Genomic DNA, 22,192 nt, shown 5'->3' on the forward strand with positions numbered 1-22,192 from the left:
TTTTTGCGACAGAGTCTCACTCTGTCGCCAGGCTGAAGTGCAGTGGTGGGATCTTGGCTCACTGCAACCTCCGCCTCCTGGGTTCAAGCAGTTCTCCTGCCTCAGCCTCCCGAGTAGCTGGGACTACAGGTGCACGCCACCACACCAAGCTAATTTTTGTACTTTTAGTAGAGATGGGGTTTCACCATGTTGGCCAGGATGGTCTTGATCTCTTGCCCTCGTGGTCCGTCCGCCTCGGCCTCCCAAAGTTCTGGGATTACAGGTGTTATCCACCGGGCCCGGCCCTTTCCTAATTTATTTCAATATGTTCATTTTCAAAAATGAGGTTACTTTAATTATACCCTTTTATAAGACCTTTTCTTTAATAAAACATTATAGATAAAATTTATATCAATACAGATTTCATAATAAAAATCAGCATTTATTGGCCATTTACTCTGTGCAGACATCATGCTAAGTGTTTTATAGGAACATCCATTATGTAAATTATTTCATCCTTCTACCTAGGACTATTTTTCAGAATTTGACCCTGGGAGGTGGAGCTCCAGTAGAAAATAGCGGTCTTCCCAAGCTGAGAAGGCAGAGATCAGAGTTCAAGTTCCAGAGTTGAAGTGACTGGAATTTGTGGAAACGAAAGGAGTAATGTGATAGAGGGAGACAGATGTCTGCATGGGGGCTCTTTATAAATCTTTGGTATAGAGCCAGGTTGCACATGTGTAGAACAAATCACCATGAGACCTAGGATAAAGTAGCTACTGTAGGAGTGAGAGGTGAACAGAGACACCTAAAATTATACTGGACTAGATGATGTTGTAGGTGTTATAGTCTAGTCAGAGTGGAGAGATTTCATTGAGCACCTCAGGCATTCGTTTAAGAGAACAAATGCCTTGAAAATAAAAGCGAAGTTTTAAAATAAGAGCCACGTTAGGACAAGGAACAAAACCAAAAAAGACTGACTCCAACGCAGAGTGACACCAAGCCTGAAAGGATTTGGAGGACCTTCTAGCAATTTAAATAAAATGCCCTTTAAAACAAGACATAAAATCCGGATTCTTTGCAGTGCGTCATCTATAATGTTATGCATGTAATCAAAGATAACTAGACATGGAAAAAAGAGAAGAAAAGAAAATATGATCCATTATCAACGAGAGGGAAGCAGTAAATAAAAACCCAACTTTATACAACCAAGATGTTTGAAATAGAGGACAAAGACTCTAAAAGTACCTATTAAAATATGTTTAGGGCTTAAAGGAAAACATGGATATAGTAAATGACATATGGGAACTATCAGCAAGGAACTAGAAATTCTATTTGTTTCCACCATATACTTATTTTATCTGTTCTGGAACTTCATATAAATTGAATTATACAGTATGTACTCTTTTGTTTCCAGATTTTTCTCTTTGCAAAATGCCAGTAGCATTTATTTATGTTGCTGTATGATCAGCAGGCCCTTTTTATTGCAGAATGAACAAAATGAAGTAGTAGATGCTTACATTTAAAAGTAGAATCACGGCAATTATAATAGCTACAAGTGTAGACTGATACAAAAGTGTTTTTTCACAGTCTTAGCTAAAGAGGTGTAGTAAATTATGATAGAGCTTTCCAAATGGGTGAATATTTTTTAGTAACAATCTAAATAAAAGATATAATAAAAGTTTCAATTTGTAAATAGAGCTGCATTTCTAGAAACTTTTTGTGTATATTAAAACCATGTTTAAAACACTTTTTTTTCTATGCAGAATGAACTAAAGTTATGGAATTACATCATGATTCATAAATTTGTCAGCTATTTCAATGTCTGGTAGGACATTTGAAAGCTATGTGGGATGTGAGACAGTCTGCATTGGTCATTATTCTCTCACGCTTTATAGGACATCCAGAATTCTTGGACACCATTTGCTAAATGCTAGTGATATTGTGAGACGAGAAATACTTCCCAAAATTTCCAAAATGCTCTTTAGGGAGGAGTAATATTCCTATTGACAAGAGCTACTCTTTGCCTTTTCATCACAATCTTACCAACTGTCATATTTATGTATTTTCTTTTTGAAAATGTTGAAAAGAGAATGAGAAAACCAGTCACAGACTGGGAAAAAATATTTGCAAAAGACATATCTGATAAAGAACTGTTACCTAAAAATATTAAAATAACTGAAACCCAACAAGAAAATGAACAACCTGATTTTAAAACGGACAAAAGGTCTGAATAGACACCTCATCAAAGAAGACATGCAAATGAAAAATAAGCATCTGAAAAAATGCTCAACATTACATGCCATTAGGAAATTGCAAATTAAAACAACATTGAGATATAACTGCATACCTATTAGAATGGCCAAAATCTAAAACACTAATAACACCAATTCCTGGCAAAGATATGGAGCAACAGAAACTCCCATTCATTCCTGGTGGGAATGCAAAATGGTACCTCCATGTTGGAAGACTGTTTGGCAGTTTCTTGCAAACCTAAACATATTCTTAACATACAATTCAAGAATCATGCTCTTTGATATTTACCCAAATAAGCTGAAAACTTATGTTCACAAAAATGTGCACACAGATGTTTATGGAAACTTCATTAATAATTGCAAAATACTGGAAGCAACCAAGATGCCATCAGCAAATAAGCAGATAAATAAGATATGGTACATCCAGACAATGGAATATTACTCAGCGCTAAAAGGCAATGATGTATTTAGCCATGAAAAGATATGGAGAAACCTGAAATGCATATTACTAAGTAAAAGAAGCGGATCTGAAAAGGCTACCTACCGTATGATTCCAATTATATGACATTCTAGAAAAGGAAAAACCATGGAGACAGAAACAGTTTCAGTGGTTTCAAGAGACTATGAGAAGGAAGGACTGAATGGAGCCCAGAATTTTATAGCAATAAAACTCTTCTACATATTGCTATAATTATAGATACATGTATTGTCATTTGTCAAAACTTATAGAGTGTACAACACCAAGAGTGAACCCTAATGTAAACCATGGACTTTGGCTGATAACGATGTGTCATTGTAGATTCATTGATTATAACAAATGACCTCTCTGGTGGGGGATATTGATAACAGGTGAGGCTTTGCATGTGTGGGGGCAAATAATAAATGGGAAATCTTTGTACTTTCACTCAGTTTTGCGGTGAACCTAAAAATGCTCTGAAAAATAAAGTCTACGAATAAAATGTTGAAAAGATGCCATGTTTAAAGAATGCTGTCCACTAATCACAATCTCTACTTCCTTCCTAGCTACTGTTCTTGGCAGAGCTACTTGGATTAACAATGGTGCCTGGCAGGGTAACATAGAGACCATAGGAACAGACATTTTTCTGAGTACATGTGGAAGACCAACTGGGAACTCCAAAATATTTTGTGATGAATATTTGGATGGAACATCCAAAATATTTAGTAATGGATATTTGTGATGGAAGCCCACTTTGGACTTCTCATGGAGAACCTAGAACTAGTTCATCAAGTCCATTGAAATTGTGATAAAAACCAGGCCTGGGTAATGACTTTGGGTTGACGAGGAAGATTGGGAAAAAGGGACTTGATTGGCAGGTTTTAGGTGTAAGAGCAGAAAGGAAAAGGGAAACATTTATTTTTCACTCTGTACCCTTTTGTACCTTTTCAAATTCAAATCATGTGCAATATTACCTATTTTTAAAGTAATTTTTAAAATGTGAGATGGAGAAGCAGAGAAAGTAGTAAAAGAGATTAGGAAGGGGAGTGATCAGACTGTTTAGAGGAAAACCAGGAGAGAGTAATAACATGAACACCAGGACATGAACATTTCCAAAAGGGAAGTGAGGCTAACCATGGGATAGTTAACACTGAGTGTCAACTTGTTTGTATTGAAGGATGTAAAGTATGGATCCTGGGTGTGTCTGTGAGGGTGCTGCCAAAGGAGATTAACATTTGAGTCAGTGGGCTGGGGAAGGCAGACCCACCCTTAATCTGGTGAACACAGTCTAATCAGCTATCAGCATAGCTAGAATATAAGTAGGCAGAAAAATGTGAAGAGAGAGACTGGCCTAACCTCCCAGCCTACATCTCTCTCCCATGCTGGATGCTTCCTGCCCTCAAACATCAGACTCCAAGTTCTTCGGTTTTGGAGGTCAAACTGGCTCTCCTTGCTCCTTAGCCTGCAGATGGCCTATTGTGGGATCTTGTGATTGTGTGGGTTGATACTTAATAAACTCATATATATATGGAAGGCAGCCACAAGGCCTCAGAGTAGAAAACTGTTTCTTCGTTTGTTTTGTGCAGAATTTTTCATTTTGTTTTTTACTGCAACCTATGATAACGGATTCATTTTATACTGAGACCTAGCACACACTCATATATAACTGAAATAAATGTTTCATGAACCCATACTTATTTCTACTACGTGTATTAGTTATTATTGTTGTATAACAAGTTAGTCCCAAATTCAGCAGCTTAAAACAATTATTTTCTCAAAGCTTCTGTGAGTCAGAAACTTGAAGCAGATTAGCTGGGTAGTTCTGATACAGGTCTGTTAGGGGGTTGTAGTTAAGATGTCAGCTGGAGCTGCTTCCAAGATGCCTCAAGCATATGACTGTTGGCAAGAGGTCTTAGTTTCTCACCATGTGGGCTCCTTCATAGGGTTGCTTTAGTTTCCTACAACATAGAGTTGTGTTTCCCCAGAATAATTGAACTGAGAAAGAGCAATAAAAAAGCCACAGTCAATACCTGTTTTTGACCTAATATTTCAGACATCTTCACTTCTGCCACATTCTATTCATTAAAAGTGATCATCAGGCCGGGCGCGGTGGCTCAAGCCTGTAATCCCAGCACTTTGGGAGGCCGAGGCGGGTGGATCACGAGGTCAAGAGATCGAGACCATCCTTGTCAACACGGTGAAACCCCGTCTCTACTAAAAAACTACAAAAAATTAGCTGGGCATGGTGGCGCGTGCCTGTGGTCCCAGCTACTCAGGAGGCTGAGGCAGGAGAAGTTCTTGAACCCAGAAGGCGGAGGTTGCGGTGAGCCGAGATCGCGCCATTGCACTCCAGCCTGGGTAACAAGAGCGAAACTCCGACCAAAAAAAAAAAAAAAAAGTGATCATCATAATACTATTTAGGGAAAAGAAAATGCACTCTACTAAAACTTTCAAATTTTCAACCTTCCTAACACCTGAGGATAGCCATGTGATATAGTTCTGGCAATAAGCTGTAATCAGACATCTATAGGAAGGTCATGTCTTCCTGAATAGAAAGGCAAAACTTTTTTTAAAAACTCCTTATTCTCCCTCTTCTCTTTCTTGGAATGGAGAGTAGAGACCTGGAGATGCAAGTCATCTTACAAACATATGTCAATATAAAACTTACAAGTCTAGGATGGTGGCCTGGAAGCTGTATCTCTGATGGTATTCTTGGGCTGCTCTTTTCTTGACTTCTTTTTGAGACAAATAACCCGAGTTAAAAAAAAAAAAAAAAGTAATGAGTCACTAAGTACAGCCACACTTAAAGGAAAAGGAAATGAGTTTATATTATTTGAAGGGAGGGATATCAAAAAATTTATATCTATCAAACTGTGTATGGTGAGATCTGATAGGATTTATTCTGTCCTACACCACTTCAGTTTGTTTTAAATGTTGGTTATAAACCATTACACTAAATTCATGACTTACCATTGGTTGTAACCCACAATATAAAATCACTCTATTGACAAAACTGCAGGGAAACAATCACACTCATAACTTAATGGTGGAAGTGAAAAATGGTACAACCTATAGAGAAGGTAATGTGGCAATTTGTATTAAATTATAAATGTATTTAGCCTTTGAACCATCACTGCTATCTCTCAGCATTTTTACTATTTTACTATTTACTGTAACTCCCAAGTAAGACAAAGTATGTTTCTTTGTCTTACTTGGGAGTTACAGTAAATAGTAAAATAGTAATAGTTCATATAGTGAAACCTCAATGTATATTTTATATATAATTTTGATTTTTTGACCCAATAACATCAAAACATATTGAAAATAAAAAATGTTTGAAAAGTTTTTTTTTAAAAGCAGCCTGTGTCCCTCCTCGTAATGGGTGTGGTCAGTCTTCTAGGGTTCTGAGATGGAGTAATGATTTTTTTGTGTTTAGAGAGGGGCTCTAAGGTGGTCTTTGAGCTGGGTCCTCTTGGACTGCAGTGGAGATAATTTTGCAGCAACCCATGGATATAGGGCCAAAGACAGACTGACGAATGTCTTGGCAGATGCCAGGATGAATGGATGACAACTGAGGACTTATGGTTCACCAATACATTGGCACTAACCAGCCCCTAGAACCTAGATGCTGTCTTAAGTTTTGCCATCTGGCAGAATAAGATAACTGAGTTGCAAAAAAATAATGACTTTCTTTCTTACACCACTAAAAGTGTAGCCTAGGATTTAGATCAGTTGTAAAAGTACAGGCAATTATTTTGATGAGTTGGCTGAAGGGAAGGAGCTGAGGGAGAGAAAAGGAGGGAAGAATAGGAATTTTTCCTCTCAAGTGAGAGATTAGAGCGTGCTTAAGTGCTCATGGTAGGGATATGGTTCAGTGGGAAGGCTAAGCATACCAGGAAACAGAAATAATAGATAGCATGAGATTCCTGAGGCTAGAGAAGGGACCACCTTCTTTATTTTAAATGGAAAATAGAGCTGAGAACTAGTACAAATCCAGTTTAGTTAGGTTTGGTGGCTAAAATATGAAGAAATATGTATCTAATGGCTTCTATTTTCTTGGAGAAGTAGCACCAAAAGTCATATTTCAAGAGGTTAGGTTGGTTAAATGTTTCAGTGGAGAAAGTCTGAAGGGTCACAAAAGTGGGCAGAAGTGAGTTGACAAGTGAAAATATTCAGATTGCCAGCAGGGTGGCAGGGCCAGGTAAGGCTGTGGATTCTAAGTGCAGGGGGTACAAATTGATCTGACTCTATAATTTTTTTTTTCCAGTGGTGCTCAGATGTGCTGGAGCAGGAATGGGGAAGATGGATGACTGGGGTTATCCTGAGTTGGAATTATTCCAGAAAATAACAGCTCTGAATCTCTTCATATATATATATATATATATATATTTAAACACACATAAATAGTTTTCCAAATTAAAAAAAAAAATCTTTCCTTTAAATTGTATGCTGTTTTTCCATCCCTTTGATAGTTGTCTTTATCTTCCTTGGCTCTTTTCCAGGTTTCTCATTGTCTTTTTCAAAAGAGAAGGAGTACAGCATAGCGGTTAAGAGGGGACTTCTGGCACCAGTCTGCCAGGTACAAATCTCATATTTAGCACTTACTAGCTGTGTGATCACATAACACCTCTGTGCCTCGGTTTTCTCATCTGCAAAATGAGGACAGTGATAATATAGCATGCCTTCATAAGAATGCTCCGAGGATATATGAGCTAATGCACCTACTATACAGAGTATTACTTGTTGCTGTTATTATTTTCACCCAAATGAAATAGCCAAGCTGGGAGCAGAATAAGACAAGAAGGATTACCTTCTGGCTTTTACATAGTACTCAATATTTAATCCATTTCAATATTTCATAGCCTCTATTTCTCCTTTCCCCACAAAGTCACTATAATTGTATACTCACAGTAAGCATGAGGAAACGTCGAAGTCTTAGACTATTTTGAGAATCATTCCTTCTTCATCTTTTGAGGTGTTGATTGTTTAAGTACTTACACTGGGTCAAATGGGTTGCTGATCTATACCTGCATATCTTTTGCTTCCAAATTCATCTCTTTTCTTTGACAGCCTCTTCTGAAAATGCTACACCTTTTCTTCTCCACAAGTAAACTGGTTATGGCTGATTGTTCTCACAAAGCCACAATGTCCTTGCTGAGGCTATAAGCCCTCTGCAGATGAGTACTGTGGCTTCTGCTTTTTAGTAGCCTTAGTACCCCGGAAGTTGCCCTTATAAAAAGTAGAAAACAAAAATGGTAGATGATGGTCATGCTGATGAAAATGATGACAGTACAGTAACTGATCATTCTTGGTTTCCTTACCTGTAGACTTCTGTGGGGATAGAAAGAAACAAACATGGGGCTTTGAGGCCAAACAGATTATAGTTCAAATCCCAGTTCTACCACTAAATAGTTGGAGAGCCTTGGATTAAAAACAAACAATTTACAGCATTGTAAATTGTTCAGTAATTTATGAACAACTTTCTCTTTTTCCCCTCCAATTCTTGCCTACCATGACTCTTAGAGCCACTAACAGAATGGTCTCTTTCACAAGCCATGCCTTTCCTAAAACTTCCTACCACTGAAGAGGTGGGGCTGGAATTCCTTTTCTTCCCTAAAGTCCTTCGTGCCATCACCTTGCCACTTTCAATCTCTCAGATTTTCCCTTCACTCACCAGGTAGGTTTATTCTACATCACATTTATTTTTCAATGCCTTTCTTTAATTCTTCTTCTCAGGCAACACACTATTTTGCAACATGCTCACCTCCTTACTCTAGATCTCTCTCTTTCTGCCCTTTATTCACAAGTGTAATTCCTATTCTATGTCTTTTATAATTGGAAGACTTTATCATTTCTCTCTAAATCCCAAAAGTGACTCGGTGCCAAAAAATACACAATGTTTTTTTGGCTTTAACAGGCAAATACTGCAGATACTTGTTTTTGTTAGTCCAGCTGCATGAAGTCTATATATGCTTTATAAAGTAAGGGCTAGAGAGGAGAGATTATTTCACCTACTTTGTACTACGTTGAGTGTAGCAAAATACATACAATTTATAAACCTCTGATTTGTGATGATACCCCGAGAAGCAGAAAAAATTAAAACATTTTTAGCTTTGACATGAATCATGTATTTCCACCTTTGATTACAAAATAATGACATGTACCCACTTGTCAAACAAAGAAATACTAAAAAATATATTTAAATACTTTACAAGAAGAAAATGCTGGCTATTTCATATTGAAATCCTCAAATGACAGCTAATGTCTTTTCACATCAACTGTAAATAACTTGTTCAATTAAGGCTGTGAAATATTGAAGAAAAGAGGGGCAGGATTAAGGGAAATAAATAAGAAAAAATAACATTTAAAAAAATTCTGAGTAAATGATTCTTTGTGTAGTCTTATTTAATACAGGAAAGGTCACATACACAAATCCTGAATTATGCTTTTGAATTATCGTAAAAAAAACCCCACCTTTTCTGATAAGATAGAAATGTTAAAAGCAACATTGATTTGTAAATTTCTGAAGGTATCTTCAGTTTGCTTGAAGTTCTTTTCCAACTTTAGGTCTGTGTTTTAATGCTCTGTTATGTATAGCCCCACATCTACTACATTATCTTAGACAAGTCATAGCTATAAAGCAACCATCATATATATTTTAAAAAACACAAAATACACCAAATTTCTAAAAGTAGATTAGGATCTTCTTGGAAAAGTCTATGTTAATTCCAAGAGGCTGCTTCTCAAAATATTTTTAGAATTCCTCTTTGGAACCATTTTCAGTTGGCTGAAACCACATAGGAAAGCCAATTTTGTTGCTTTGTAGAGGTCTCATTTAAAAAATAATAATAATTTAAATAAAGTGGCATCACTCACCTTATTCAATCAACTTGACTTCAAGTTGCATTTTTGGCTATATTCAAAAATCATATTTACCTCAAAATTCAAATATTTTCTACAATGAAAATTTTTTTTAAATGTGAAAGCCTTCTGAGAGCAACATCCCAAAATTTATCAGAAATAAAAGTAGCAGGTTAGAGTAAGGATAAATCTTCAAAGTTTTCCAAGGCAGATCATTTTGGGGGTATGATGCGGGTGGAAGGAATGTTAATTTTTACATATAATCTTGGAAAATATTTAAAAGACACATTTCTTTATGTTCATACCTCTATTTGTCCTTCAGATGGTTGAATTTTACCTAATAACAACCACCTTTTCAAAATCCTAAAATGATTTTAAATGGGTTATGAATTTGAAATTTCCCACAAAGGTTATCAGGGGGTGGGGTGAGGAAGTGCAGCAATGTGTGTAGGGATTAGACTTTTCCACTCCCAATCTAAGCACCCAAAGCACGTCAGAAACACAAGCTCTAGAATCTAAAGTTTTGCTGGATGATGATAGTGATTTAGAGGGGCTTTCAGGCAGCTCTTGGGTCTCCATTCATTCCTGATGCTCTATGTAGCTGAACAATACTAGTTGCATTCAATATTTTGTTTGTTTCACAGGGTGGTCCTGTAATACGAGGTTTTCAGTGATTGTGAATGTTATTTTTGTCATTTTTGGCACTTACAGTTCACAATGTTTGGTTATGTGGTTTAAGGTTGTTTTAATTTTTGCATTTTACATCACTTTTGGCACTTTTGAAGAAAGGGACATTGTCTTTTATGCTGTATTGGGGGAAAGTGGTAAGCCTCCCCCAGTCTCTAGCTTTAAATGTTTGGCTTTATGAAATCCACGATTTTCCCCAAAATCCTCTATCATTAAATGACTCGAGTGGAAATTTGCCTTCATAAGCTGGCCATCCCAACCGCCTTAGAGGCTGGTATCCCCACCTTCAGATTTAGGCTGTTTGGCCACTGCAGTCACAAGCTCTGGTGGTCCCTCTCTGAAGAAAAGTACAACTGGATTTTTGCGGGCCCACATGGCCACGTCCCCTCCCACCCCGCTGGCCGGGGTGGAAGAGGACATCCTGCTACAGGCTCCCAGCCGGTTGACATAGCGGTTTCGAAGGCGATTGCGGCTTCTGGCTTGCAGACCCGGACCCTGGCTAGGCAGGAAAGTGTCCACATTCCTAGTCCGGTAGCCCTCCTCGCGGTTGCGCCCTAGGAGCATCGAAATATTGGGATTGCGGATGGCGTAGATGACAGGATTGATGGCCCCATTGGCCCAGGTCAGCCAGACGGCTACCACGTTGAGGAGCGAGGGGGCCTGCGCAGCCTGCGCCTGCCGGGCAGCGGCCAGCAGCACCAGGAAGCAGTAGGGCCCCCAGCAACAGATGATGAAGACGATCATGATGAGCACAGTGGTGGCCGTGCGCACCTCGCTGAAGAAGCGCAGCACGCGCGCGTAGGTGGTCACGGGCCGCACACGCACGTCCGACAGGCGCACTGTCTTGCAGATGTGGTAGTGGCAGAAGCACATGAGCAGGAAGGGCAGCAGGTAGCAGGTCACCACCAGCCCCACGCTGTAGGCCGCGCCCAGCTGTGCGGGATCGGGGAAGGTCCGGTAGAGGCAGCCGTGGAAGCTCTGCACCGCCGTGAGTTCCCGGGGCGCCCCGAGCAGCTCCCAGGGCAAGGAGAAGCCCAGGGCCACCAGCCAGGCGCCCGCCAGCAGCTGCAGCGCGCGGGGCCGGCCGATCTTCTCCCGCGGCGGCCGCACGATGGCGCAGTAGCGGTCCAGTGAGATGAGCGCCACGCTGAACGTGGACACGATGCCGAAGCACGAGCTGAAGAAGCGGCTGGCTGCGCAGAAGCCGCGCCAGGGCCCCGCGGCTGCAGGCGCCGAGCCCCCGGGCGGCGTGAAGAGGTCCAGGAAGGCTGCGGGCAGGCAGAGCAGCGCCGTGAGCAGATCCGACAGGGACAGCGACAGGATGAAGGCGTTGGTGACGGTGCGGAGCTGCCGATGCTTTACGATGACACTCATCACCGCGCAGTTGCCCAGGCTAGACAGCAGGAAGATGAGCAGGAGGACGAGCGCCTGGGCTGCCACTGCCGCCCCGTGCGACAGCAGTGGCGCCGCCTCCGGGCCCAGTGGCGGCCTCACCGCCGCCCCAGCCTCCCGCGCCGCCCCGGACCCGCCGAGGCCGCCGCCAGCTGGCGCGGCAGCGGTGCCGCCTCCGCTCGCGTCGCTCAGGTTCCCCAGCCCCGTGGCCCCCGCGGCCGCCACGGTGCTGAAGGAGAGCACGGCCGCCGTCGCCGCAGAGGAAGTCCCGCCAGGCGAGCCGGCCGCTGAGGGGGCGCCGGGGTGCGGGCTGCCCAGTAAGGCCATGCTCGCTGGTGGACGGGCCGGCGGCGGCGGCTGCTCCATGGGGCCCCGTGGCGGCCGCGGATCTGCTCATCCCGTACCGGGGGTGGTGGCCGCTCGGCCGGAGAGCTGGCTCAGGGCCTGGGAGTTAGCGGCCGCTGCGGGGAGCCAGGCTCGGCTGGAGGCGTGGCGGTAGCCGGGGACCCAGCGGAACCTTTGACGTGGGTTCCAGTGTTGCCAAAGGTACCGCGTGTTTACGCAGGAGCGCGGGGCGGGACGTCAGCCTAGTACCCTCCGCAAAGGCGAGACACAGACTCTCCCGAGTTGACCGGCCTCGGGCTTCGGGTTTCAGAGAGTGCCAGGTAGACCTCCTCAGGGACCACTGTCCGGCCAGATAAACAGGACCAGCATGCAAACAAACGACCAGATTCAACGAAGTTCATTCACTCTTTCTCTCTTTTGTAGGGTACAAATGTTCTACAGGCAGGCCTTTTGGGGAGCAGGAGGCGCTTTGCTCCCTGTGGGTGCTTTTGGCGTATACAGGTAGGAAAGGAATCTAGAACCTGAAGTGAAGGAAAAATCCAGAAGTCTACATCCAGACATCTTAAACTTGAGAGTTGGACTAATTTAAACCAATAGTTCTCAAACTTGAGTTAACAGAATTCACAGAGGGCATGTTAAAATACAAGTGAGGAGGTCTCAAGCCCAGTGTTTCGGATACCTCTGGGGAAGTGCCCAAGAATTTGTATCTCTAACGGGTTCGCCGGTGGTAATGATGATGCTGGTCCCAGGACCACACTTTGAGAACGACTGATGTCAAGAGCTTCATAAAATGCAGATTCTCTGGCTGATAATCAGTACTGAGGATGGGCCCATGACTCTAAACCCCGTAGGTGATTTTGATACAGGTGCTCTGAGGAGCTAGGATATGTATCTTCTTTAGATGTTACCTCATTTCCAAGGGCCTGGATCTCAGGGCCCTATCGGCTGATAAATGTGGGGAGAGGGATTGGTGCCTTCCTCTGCTGGCAGCCTTCATCTCTTCTCAGGAATGGGGTATATTTTGAGTCTAAAGTGCTGCCAGCCTGGCAATTACCACAGATGCAGCTCCAGCTACCTGGCTGGGAGACACAAGGAAAAGAAAGGCACAGGTGCCTAGGGAAGTTGCATCTCAATTCTCTGGGGATGGTCTCTCATGGGGAAAAGTGTGATAAACGCTCAGGTTAACTAACCCTGGACTCTTCTCTAAAGCAGTGGTTCACAGAGTATGGACACTGGACCAGCAGCAACAACATCCCCTGGAAACCTTGAGAGATACAAATTATCAGGCCTGCAGTGCATAGGATACTCCTGATCTACTGAAACTCCTGTAGTGGGGCCCAGGCTCCTAGGTTTTAACAAGACCTCCTGGTGATTCTGATGCACAAATTTGAGAAACACTGCTCTAAAGAATGACAATACATTTGTAGGTCTTAGAATCAATGATATTAGTACTTGGAGTGCTTATTTCATTCAGAAAAAAAAATCCTACAGGAAATTTACAGTATAAATAGAAGAACGTTTAAGGTGGCAAACCAAAACTGGGTTTCTCAGCCTCAGTATCACAGACTTTTTGGGCTAGATAATTCTTCGTTGCAAGGGCCACCTATGCATTGTAGGATATTCAGTAGCATCCCTAGCCTCTACCTAAGAGATGCCAATAGCACCTCTCCCAGCTGTGACAACTAAAAATGTCTGCAGATATTGCCAAATGTCCTCTTGGCAGCCATCAAACCCAGCTTAATCTAGACTGATTTTGTCTTAATTTTGTCAATCAAGACAAAAATATAATTATCATGCATTAATTTATTTAGCAAACACAATCTTCTAAGATTGTGCTTAGTTTTAGGAAACAGCAAATAAGATATGAAACCCAGGCAAATAAGCTTACAGCCATAGGCAAACACAGTATATTACAGCATGCTAAATATTGTCTTAAAAATGTGAATGAAATCATTTGGAGGTGACTAACTCTTTCTAATGAAGGCTTTGTACAAGAGGTGACATTAGACTTTCCTAAAAAAGAAGAAAGGGGAAGAACCGTGTTGAAGTGAGCAGTGTCTGAATTCCAGGATATTGGGGATGGGGAGTGAAAATGGAAATAAATGACCAAAGTTTATTGGGACCACCTTATGATTGGCCTTGTAGGCATGCTCTGGAGACTGAAAATCATTAGAGGAGGAGGGGCTAATAGCACAAGGGAGGGTCATGAGCAAGTGCATGGTACAGCAGGACCAAAAGGACTGCACTTGCCTGGTTCCTTCCTTCCTCATCTTTCTGAGTGTCCTCTTTTCTGCCAGTTCATCCTCTTCCACCTGCCTTTACATGCTGGAGTTCATCAAAGCCCTGTTCTTAGCTCCTCTGGACTCCCCCCTCAGCCTCATCTCACTCACATCCAGGACTTCAAAGATTATCCATATATTCATTACTCAAATTGTCTGTGGCACCAACCTACATGTCCTGATACTTGGCATTTCTCCTTGATGTGCTGGTCGTGCATCAAATGGATTCATGATCCTCCTCCTACTTTCTGTGAAAAACTATGTCCTCAATACTCAGTATCTCAGAATATTGGTAGAGCCATTCCTCTAGCTTATAAGCCAAAAACTGAAGAGTTTTTGTAAATCCCTCTTCCTTGCCAGCAGTCCACATCCAGTTCATCAACCACATCCTACAGATTTTAGTTGCAGACTATCTTTGCATCCATTCACTCCCCCATCCTGAATCTTGGCTCTCATTCTCTCATTGGACTACTGTTGTCACTGTTGTCCTAACTGGTCTTCCCATATCCAGTCCCTACACTGGAGGCAGATAGGCATAATGCTCTTAAAACCATACACATAAATTTATTCATGCCACTTACTTAATTCAACTCCTCTAGTTAGGCTGTTGTAGTGGTATGTGCCTATAGTCCCAGGTACTTAGGAGGCTGAGGAGGGAGGATCGTTTGAGCCCAGCAGTTAGAGGCCAGCCTGGGCAACATAGTGAGACCATACCTCTTTTTAAAAATCCTATTGGCTTTCACCATTTATTTTAGAATAAGGACCCCAATCCTTAATATTTCCTAAAAGGCACTGCATGATTTGACCCCTGCTTCATTTCTAGTCTCATTTGAGACCACTTTCCATCTTTTTTGCTGTGTTCCCACCCCTCTAGGCTTTTATGACTTCCTTAAACCTTTCATCTTAGGGCATTTGCACTTACTATCCCCTCTGCCTGGAAAGCTCCACCTTCCTCCTCCCCTCCTTAGCATCCTCCTCTTCACATTAACGTTAGTCCATAGGGGGAAGCCTTCCTTAATTGATACCCTCTTCTCACATATTGGACCATGTTCCCTTGTTAGTTTCACAGCACTCTGTATTTTCCATTGTAGCACATTACCTTGGTCTATAATTTTTTTGTGTGTGATTATCTATTATCTGCCTCCCACTGTATACTATATGAGGACCTAAATCTTGCCTGTTTATGAGTTCCTTGGCACTTAGCACTCTAGCAAACTTCTATACAAATGCCCACATACAAAAAAATATTTTTTTTCTAAGAGGAGAATCTGGAAGTTGGGAGACCAGTTAAGGAGAGGCATTGTAATGGCCCAGGTGAAAAATGAGAGTCTGAAGTGGACCTTTGCAGTGAAGAAGGAGAGGTCGAGTATAGATTATGGTAGGTAGTATATAGATTAGGATTAATATATAGATTAGGATTCTTTGGGCATAAGTAACACAGAGAGGACACTTGTTCACATAACCAATATACGAATTTACTGGAAGGACAGGGTAAGTTCCATTTACAAAATGACAGCCTAACAGCTCCAAAAAGAGAAGTCAGAGAAGTCCTGTGGGTAGAGAGAGCAGAAACTGATGGAGTGATCTCTTTAGGCCACCATTGGAATAGATCAGCTTCAGTTTTCAGACCTTATGTTGTTTCTCAAGATCTCAGTGTGGGGGAGAAAGTCTGACTCATGTACTGGTCTCCTGGCAGTCCTAGTAAGACTATATGCAGATAGTTTCCCAAAGAAAAAGGAGAGTGTTGTTGATAAAAAAAGGGGAAAGGCATAATAGCTGGAGAAATCCACCGTTATCCACCTTGGGAGCATCAACGGAGAGGACAAAGATTGTGAATAGAAGCCAAGGGTCAATCCCAAGTCCCTAGCTTGGTGGACGGTGGTACCATTAGTCAAGTTAAGGAATATGGGAAGAGGGTCACAATCTAGGGGGAAAATGAGCTTGGTTTGTCCTCTAAGTAATGAATCTACAGTATAGCCTTAGACCTTGGAATTTGGGGATGTGGATGTGGTTAGCCTCTCTATAAGAGGGAAAACCATGGGAATCAATGTGACAATTTAAGGACAGAGTAGTCAGGGAAGAAAGAAAAGGACCATGGAAGTAATGCTAGGGAGTAGTAAAAGTTAAGAAGCAGATAAACAAAGCAAACCTAGGCAGGTAAATGATACAGTTAATGAGGCACATTGGCCTATTGAGAAATCAGCTGTTTTATGTTTTTGGTTTTCAGAAAAGGTGTGGCAGTTTTCCCAGCCTCTATAGAGAATGTATTTGTGATCTTGTGGTCATTGCTATCCTTTACATACTGATGGAGAGCTGAAACAGGCTTTCATGTGTTACAGAGCTTAGAGAAGAAGTTCACAGGTTGAGGAGACTCACCTGTAAAGCCTGGGCCCAAACAGGTAATTAAAGTAGGCATGTCCAGAAGTTTTGCCACTCACAGTACTACAACCAGCAGGATTAGCATCACCTGAGAGCTTGTTAGAAATGCCCACCCCATGTCTGACGAATGAGAATCTGCATTTTAAGATTTCCAGGTGATTCACATGCACATTGAAGTATGAAGAACAGTGTCCTAAAGAGGGATAGTATGGAATTTGTGGCTTTCAGGGTTGAAAAGAAGGGTGACCTAATTCTCATTGTGTCTGGAGGACTTGGAGCAAAGCGCATTGTGAGTTCATGATGAAGAGGAGATGGGCCTGGGCCCATACAATTGCAGCACTTTGGTGGGCACTAATGCGGACTGAGTACTAACTTCCTTAGCCTAACTGGTTCTGTGGCTGAGCTCAGCATCAAGGGATCAGAGTTGCCTGTTCTAAAATGGACCACACCTGCCTTCAGGGAGCAAGCAGCAGGGGCCACCATGGATTACATAAATCATTAGACCTGGCAATTAGGTAAGGTTTCTAACGAGTAATGAGGTAGAAGCAAGATTGTAATAGTTTGATAGCAAATGGATGAGAAAATGTACCCAATGAGCAGACAGTAAGGAATTTAGAAGTTTAAATACCAAGGGAAAGAGTTAGCAGTGACAGCTATCTACAGCGGGAAGGAGGGACAGGGATGTTTATTTTGTTTACAATTAGCACATTTAAATACTTAGGGGAAGGAACCAGTGAGGGGGCAGCAGGAGATTGGAGACACCTGAAAGAGGTTAATTGCTAAGGCAAGATCCTCACTGAGATGGGAAGGGATAGATGTGAGCAGTACCTAGACAGCAGAATCAATAGGGCTTTGCAACTGACTAGACATGTGGAGGTCAGAGGTGAAGGAGTTGATTTCCCTAGTGTTTTTGACTCCATGGGAACCAGGGTGAAGTGCAGCAGGAATGAACACTACTGCAAAGGTTCAGCTCTGGTTTGGATTGAAATTTAGGAGACTTAGGTAATATCTATTTTTTAGTATTCAAGAAATATAACTTTCTTGTTAAAGTACTATATCCTAGACCAAGTTATGGCCATCCTATCTTAGAAATGGAGGAAGTGTTGTAGGAAAATCCTAGACTGGGAGTCAGAACTCCTAGATTGCAGCCTCTAAATGACCTTAGGAGAGTTAGTTAACATGCTCAACTTGCATCTCCCTTAAGTGTATAAATGGGATAAAAACAGTGGCATACCACAGGTAGGGCAGGAAGAGTAGTTTTCCATGGTGCAGTTGAAAAAGGGGTGTGCTATCTGTAGAGAATTTTAGAACAATAATAAAACCAACTACAAGTCTTTTTAAAAATTATCACTAAGTGCTGACAATTCTAAACAAGGTCAGGGAGTAAAAATAACCTCTACCTTGGTGGCAGTGGAATCACAATACGCATTTCCTAGTGTACTTCATTATGTACCTGACAGATTATAAAATGCTACAAAATGTAATTTTTAAACAATTTTCTTTCAAATTCATGTGACTTGTAAGCTTTGGACGGAAAATAGTGGTTCCGTTTTTATTTTTATTTTTTTAAGTATAATGATGTGATCTGCAAAAATTATTTGGTCATATTGAGTTAGTGATAATGACTTTTTTTTGAGGCAAGTAATTTATTTACTACAGAATTCTGTGGAGAATGAGAGAAAAAAAATCCTGTTTTTCTGTAATAGAGAAATAAAAAACATTAACATTACAGCTTTCGTTTTGGTTAGGTAATTAAATCACAGACTAATTATAAGGCCAATACAGACTCTCTGGGTGATAAGGCCAATTAAATGAATAAATTACTTCAGTTTCTGGAGGCTCCAAAATAAAATACTATTACCTATCTCACAAAAGTCTACTGAATTCTCTGAGAGTGTCACATCTTGGAATATTTTAATGCTTCACCTATTTTTAACAGGCTCATAGATAAGTATTAACTAGCAGGAATGCCAGTAGTAAACATTTATTTCATGTTTTAAATCTACCTGGCATGCAGTTGCTAGAGTATGAGACTCATTCCATTGTACAGAGTCACTGATTAATTTCTACTGTATTCCTGTATTTTAATAATGCAATAAGGAACCCCTTTTATAAAAGCCTGAAGATATAGCAAAAGTCTGATTACTAATTGGTCTTCTTAGCATCAATTTCTGATACTTCAGTACCTGTGGGTGTAGAAGCTGAGCTTTGCGCCACAGAGAACACCCTAGCAGCAGCTATAACAAAGAAGCTGACTCCAACTCGACCTTTCCCAGGCTATTATGCAAAGTATTGAGTACTTTATAATAATCCATCTCATTTATATGCTGCTTACAGAGAGGGATTTTACTCAAAAAATGGAAGAGAAAAATAATAAGCGTGGAAAGTTCATTGCTGAATTTCACATATTATTCAAAGAGCCTTTAAAACAAATATGATATTAGTAGTAATTACTATAAAGCAGTATTTTAAAAGTAACAACTGTTTTAATTTTACCTGATATGTTAATCACTAGAAAAAGACTCTAAATTTCTGTCATTTTGTATGCTAGACATAAGTGATATTTATAACAAAATACAGTTGCAAATATGAGGTATAATGACTTTATATTTAGCCACAGTGTAGTATTTTAGAAAAATGGAAGTTAGCTTATATGTATAATTTGAATATTGGTTTCCACATAATTTAGAGAAAAAATTACTTATGGATAATGATTACTTTAAGAAGAAAGCCCTTACAATCATGGAAGAAGTCACTTGAGAAGAAATCCATCCTTCAGTGGGTCGTCATCTTCTACTGTAAGGCTTGCTGTACCTGTGTAATGGGCTTGTCCTGATACTTCCACTATAACAGCTTTAAAATCACCACATTTCGCTTCCTGAAAAAAGAAAGATTAAAGGAGTACACTATCAAAATATTGCACTCATATTGTATCTGGCTTGAAAATTGTACTCTTGACTTTTATCACGTTAAGAAAAGGCCAATAATTAATTCTACGGGCAAGGGAAGGTTTTGAAGGAGAGTGACATGGTCAGACTTGTGTTTTAGATAATTGTAGCTGTAAAATGGGGGTCAATCTGGAGAAAAGAGAGACAAAGAGACCCAGAAACATGTTAAGATCTAATCTCGATTCACTGCATGATTCCAGAGTCACTAGGGTAGTTTTCAGTGAAGATGGAGAAGAATATATACTAACATAGAGATAGTTTGGAGGCAGAACTGATAGGTCTCTTGACCAATGCATGTGGGAACTGAGGAACAGCAATAAGTTAATTAAAACCATAGTTTCTAGCTTGGAAATGATGCCATTAACTGCAATGGGGAGAGAAAGGAAGAGCATATTTTAGAAAGAGGAAGGAAGAACTTTTTAACAAGGTGAGTTTGAGATACCTCTAGGACAATCATTTAGAGATGAGTATAGTGAACACTCGGGATTAAGAGCATTAGATTCAGAAAGACACAGGGTAGGTAAGCTTGGTAGGGATAAAGGTTTGGGAGTCATCATCAGTAGGTGGTTGAGAACTGATGCCTAGGAAGTGGATGAAATTGTTCAGCAGCATCAAATTGTAGATGAGATGAGAAGGAAGCTGAGGATGAAGTGATGAGGACATCTAAATGGAATGACAAGGAAAGGAAGCTGGGGCAGGGGAAGAAACTGAGAAGGTACCATCAGGGAGCCTGGATGAGCCCAAACAGACAGGGAGAGAGCAAGATGCAAGTGAAGACATTCTGGCAATCAAGATTAATAACTATAAAACAAATAACTGGAAACCTTAACTTCAGCATATCCTTTTATGTTCTAATTTTTGACAAGAATAACCGAAGCTAAAGGTAAAATATCAAATATTGTTAGAGTATAATACTTTATTTTTTATAAATCTGCTGTAGTGTGATGGGTCCTTCACCAGGTTACATGAAGGTGTGTGTCCACTGCTTGAACCCTGAGGGCTGGGGGGTAAGCCAAGGGTACCCAGCCAAAGAGCTGATATCCCTGAGAACCCAAAATCCCAGAGATTATCTGGGAACATACCAAGGAAAACAGTCCTGTCACACATACACAGTAAGCAAAGAGCCAGAAAATTAGCTTAAAAGCAGCTTATAGACAGGAGGCAGGATAGGTCTCCACAGTTGTCTAGCTGCTGCCCAGGAGTGCCTTGTATGTAAGTCCTAATAAATGCATCTACTTGCCAACCTGGACTTGTTTGAGTCACTTTGGTTTATGGGCTCCTTCTCTATTTGGGGGGACATTACAGTCCCAGATTATTCTCATAACAGCTCCTATAATATTAAAGCCTCATTGACCTTTGCTTTGTTTGATAGCAACATAACGTAGTGCTTAACAGCATGTGGTCTGTTCAGAGAGACCCACGTTCATGACCTTGATCTGCTACTCACTGACTAACCACCAGCAAATTACCTAACTTCTCCAATCCTCCATTTTATCATCTACTAAAAAAGGATAATAACAATACAGTACTGACTTTGTAGGATTCTTGTGAGGATTAAATGAGATGGCATGTATCAAATGCTTAGCTTGGAAACTGATGGACAGTGAAGTATCCAATACATGTATGTTATTATTTTTATGTTCATTTCAGATTCTGAAGAAAACGTGTTCTGAATTTTTGCATACAACATAAATGGTTTCACATGTTTAAGATCATCATGTGATGCACAGATTCTTAAAGAAATTCTACTATTCAGAAACACCACATCTTAAAAACAGCTATATTAGGATAGATTGTTTGCTATGTTAAAGGACTGTTTATGAGTAGATTCATTTGCTAAATGTTGATTAATCATTCTGTAGAAGATTTCATTTACCACTGTGATAAGATTCATTACTTAGCTCTTAGCATATTTAATTTGATGTTCCATAACTTTTCAGGGCTTTCACATCCTATTATATAGAATAAAACACTATTATAAAATAAAACAAAAAACAAACAACAAAAAACCCAAACCTCAATTTAGTGGTTCTCAAACCTTTTGGTCTCAGGACCCTTTTATACCTTAAGATTTGAGGACTCCAAAGAGTTTTTGTTTATATCTATCAATATTTACTGTATTAGGAATTGGATATATCTATTATTACTTCATTTAAAAAATCATAAACCCATTATTAACATATGAATAATATATTTTTGTGAAAATAACTGTTTGCCAAAACAAAAAAAATTATGAAAAAAGTGGCATTGTTTGATATTTTTGCAAACCTCTTTTATGTCTGGCTTAACAGAAAGCACCTAGGTTCTCATATCTAGCTTCTGCATTCAATTGGTTGGGTTATCATAGAACGCATAGCCTCTGAAGAACTCCACTGTGCACTCTTGAGAGAATGAGAGTGAAAAGCAAATAATGTCATTATTGTGAACATAGTTTTGACCTTCTGAACCCATGGAAAGGACCTTAGATCACACTTGAGAATCAATATCCTAGTTGAAAAGAAGTTTTTAAACTCTTTAAAACTCTCTCCCGAGAGCTGAGTGAAGAAATTTATCCAACACCCACCTGAGGCCTCTTCTTTTTTTTTTTTTTTTTTTTTTTTGAGACAGAGTTTC

General features: G+C 40.6%; 2 protein-coding genes across 4 annotated transcripts in view; both read right to left on the reverse strand.

The window, feature by feature from the left end:
- Positions 1-7,506: 7,506 nt before the first annotated feature.
- Positions 7,507-12,105, reverse strand: GPR135 (G protein-coupled receptor 135). The gene has a single exon (XM_017533908.2). It carries the CDS (start codon positions 11,992-11,994, stop codon positions 10,501-10,503), a length of 1,494 nt encoding a protein of 497 aa, XP_017389397.1. The 5' UTR covers positions 11,995-12,105; the 3' UTR covers positions 7,507-10,500.
- Positions 12,106-12,233: 128 nt separating this feature from the next.
- Positions 12,234-22,192, reverse strand: part of L3HYPDH (trans-L-3-hydroxyproline dehydratase) — a 19,165-nt gene continuing 9,206 nt past the window's right edge. The window contains exons 5-6 of one of the 3 annotated variants that reach the window (XM_037740420.1): positions 19,370-19,509; positions 12,234-12,494 (exon numbers count right to left, since the gene is read on the reverse strand). In XM_037740420.1, the coding sequence (XP_037596348.1) occupies positions 19,384-19,509 (126 nt within the window). In that variant the 3' untranslated portion in view covers positions 12,234-12,494; positions 19,370-19,383. Of the gene's footprint in view, positions 12,495-15,705; positions 15,803-18,898; positions 19,510-22,192 lie in introns of those variants that run through there. The other 2 variants (XM_017533911.2, XM_017533910.2) reach the window with 2 other exon arrangements.

The sequence above is a fragment of the Cebus imitator genome, unplaced genomic scaffold (genome assembly GCF_001604975.1).
Source record: "Cebus imitator isolate Cc_AM_T3 unplaced genomic scaffold, Cebus_imitator-1.0 Scaffold83, whole genome shotgun sequence".
In the NCBI taxonomy this organism is placed as follows: Eukaryota; Metazoa; Chordata; class Mammalia; order Primates; family Cebidae; genus Cebus; species Cebus imitator.

Excerpts from the sequence above, each read along its gene's own strand:
- GPR135 (XM_017533908.2), bottom strand. The coding sequence starts at position 11,994 with ATGGAGCAGCCGCCGCCGCCGGCCCGTCCACCAGCGAGCATGGCCTTA.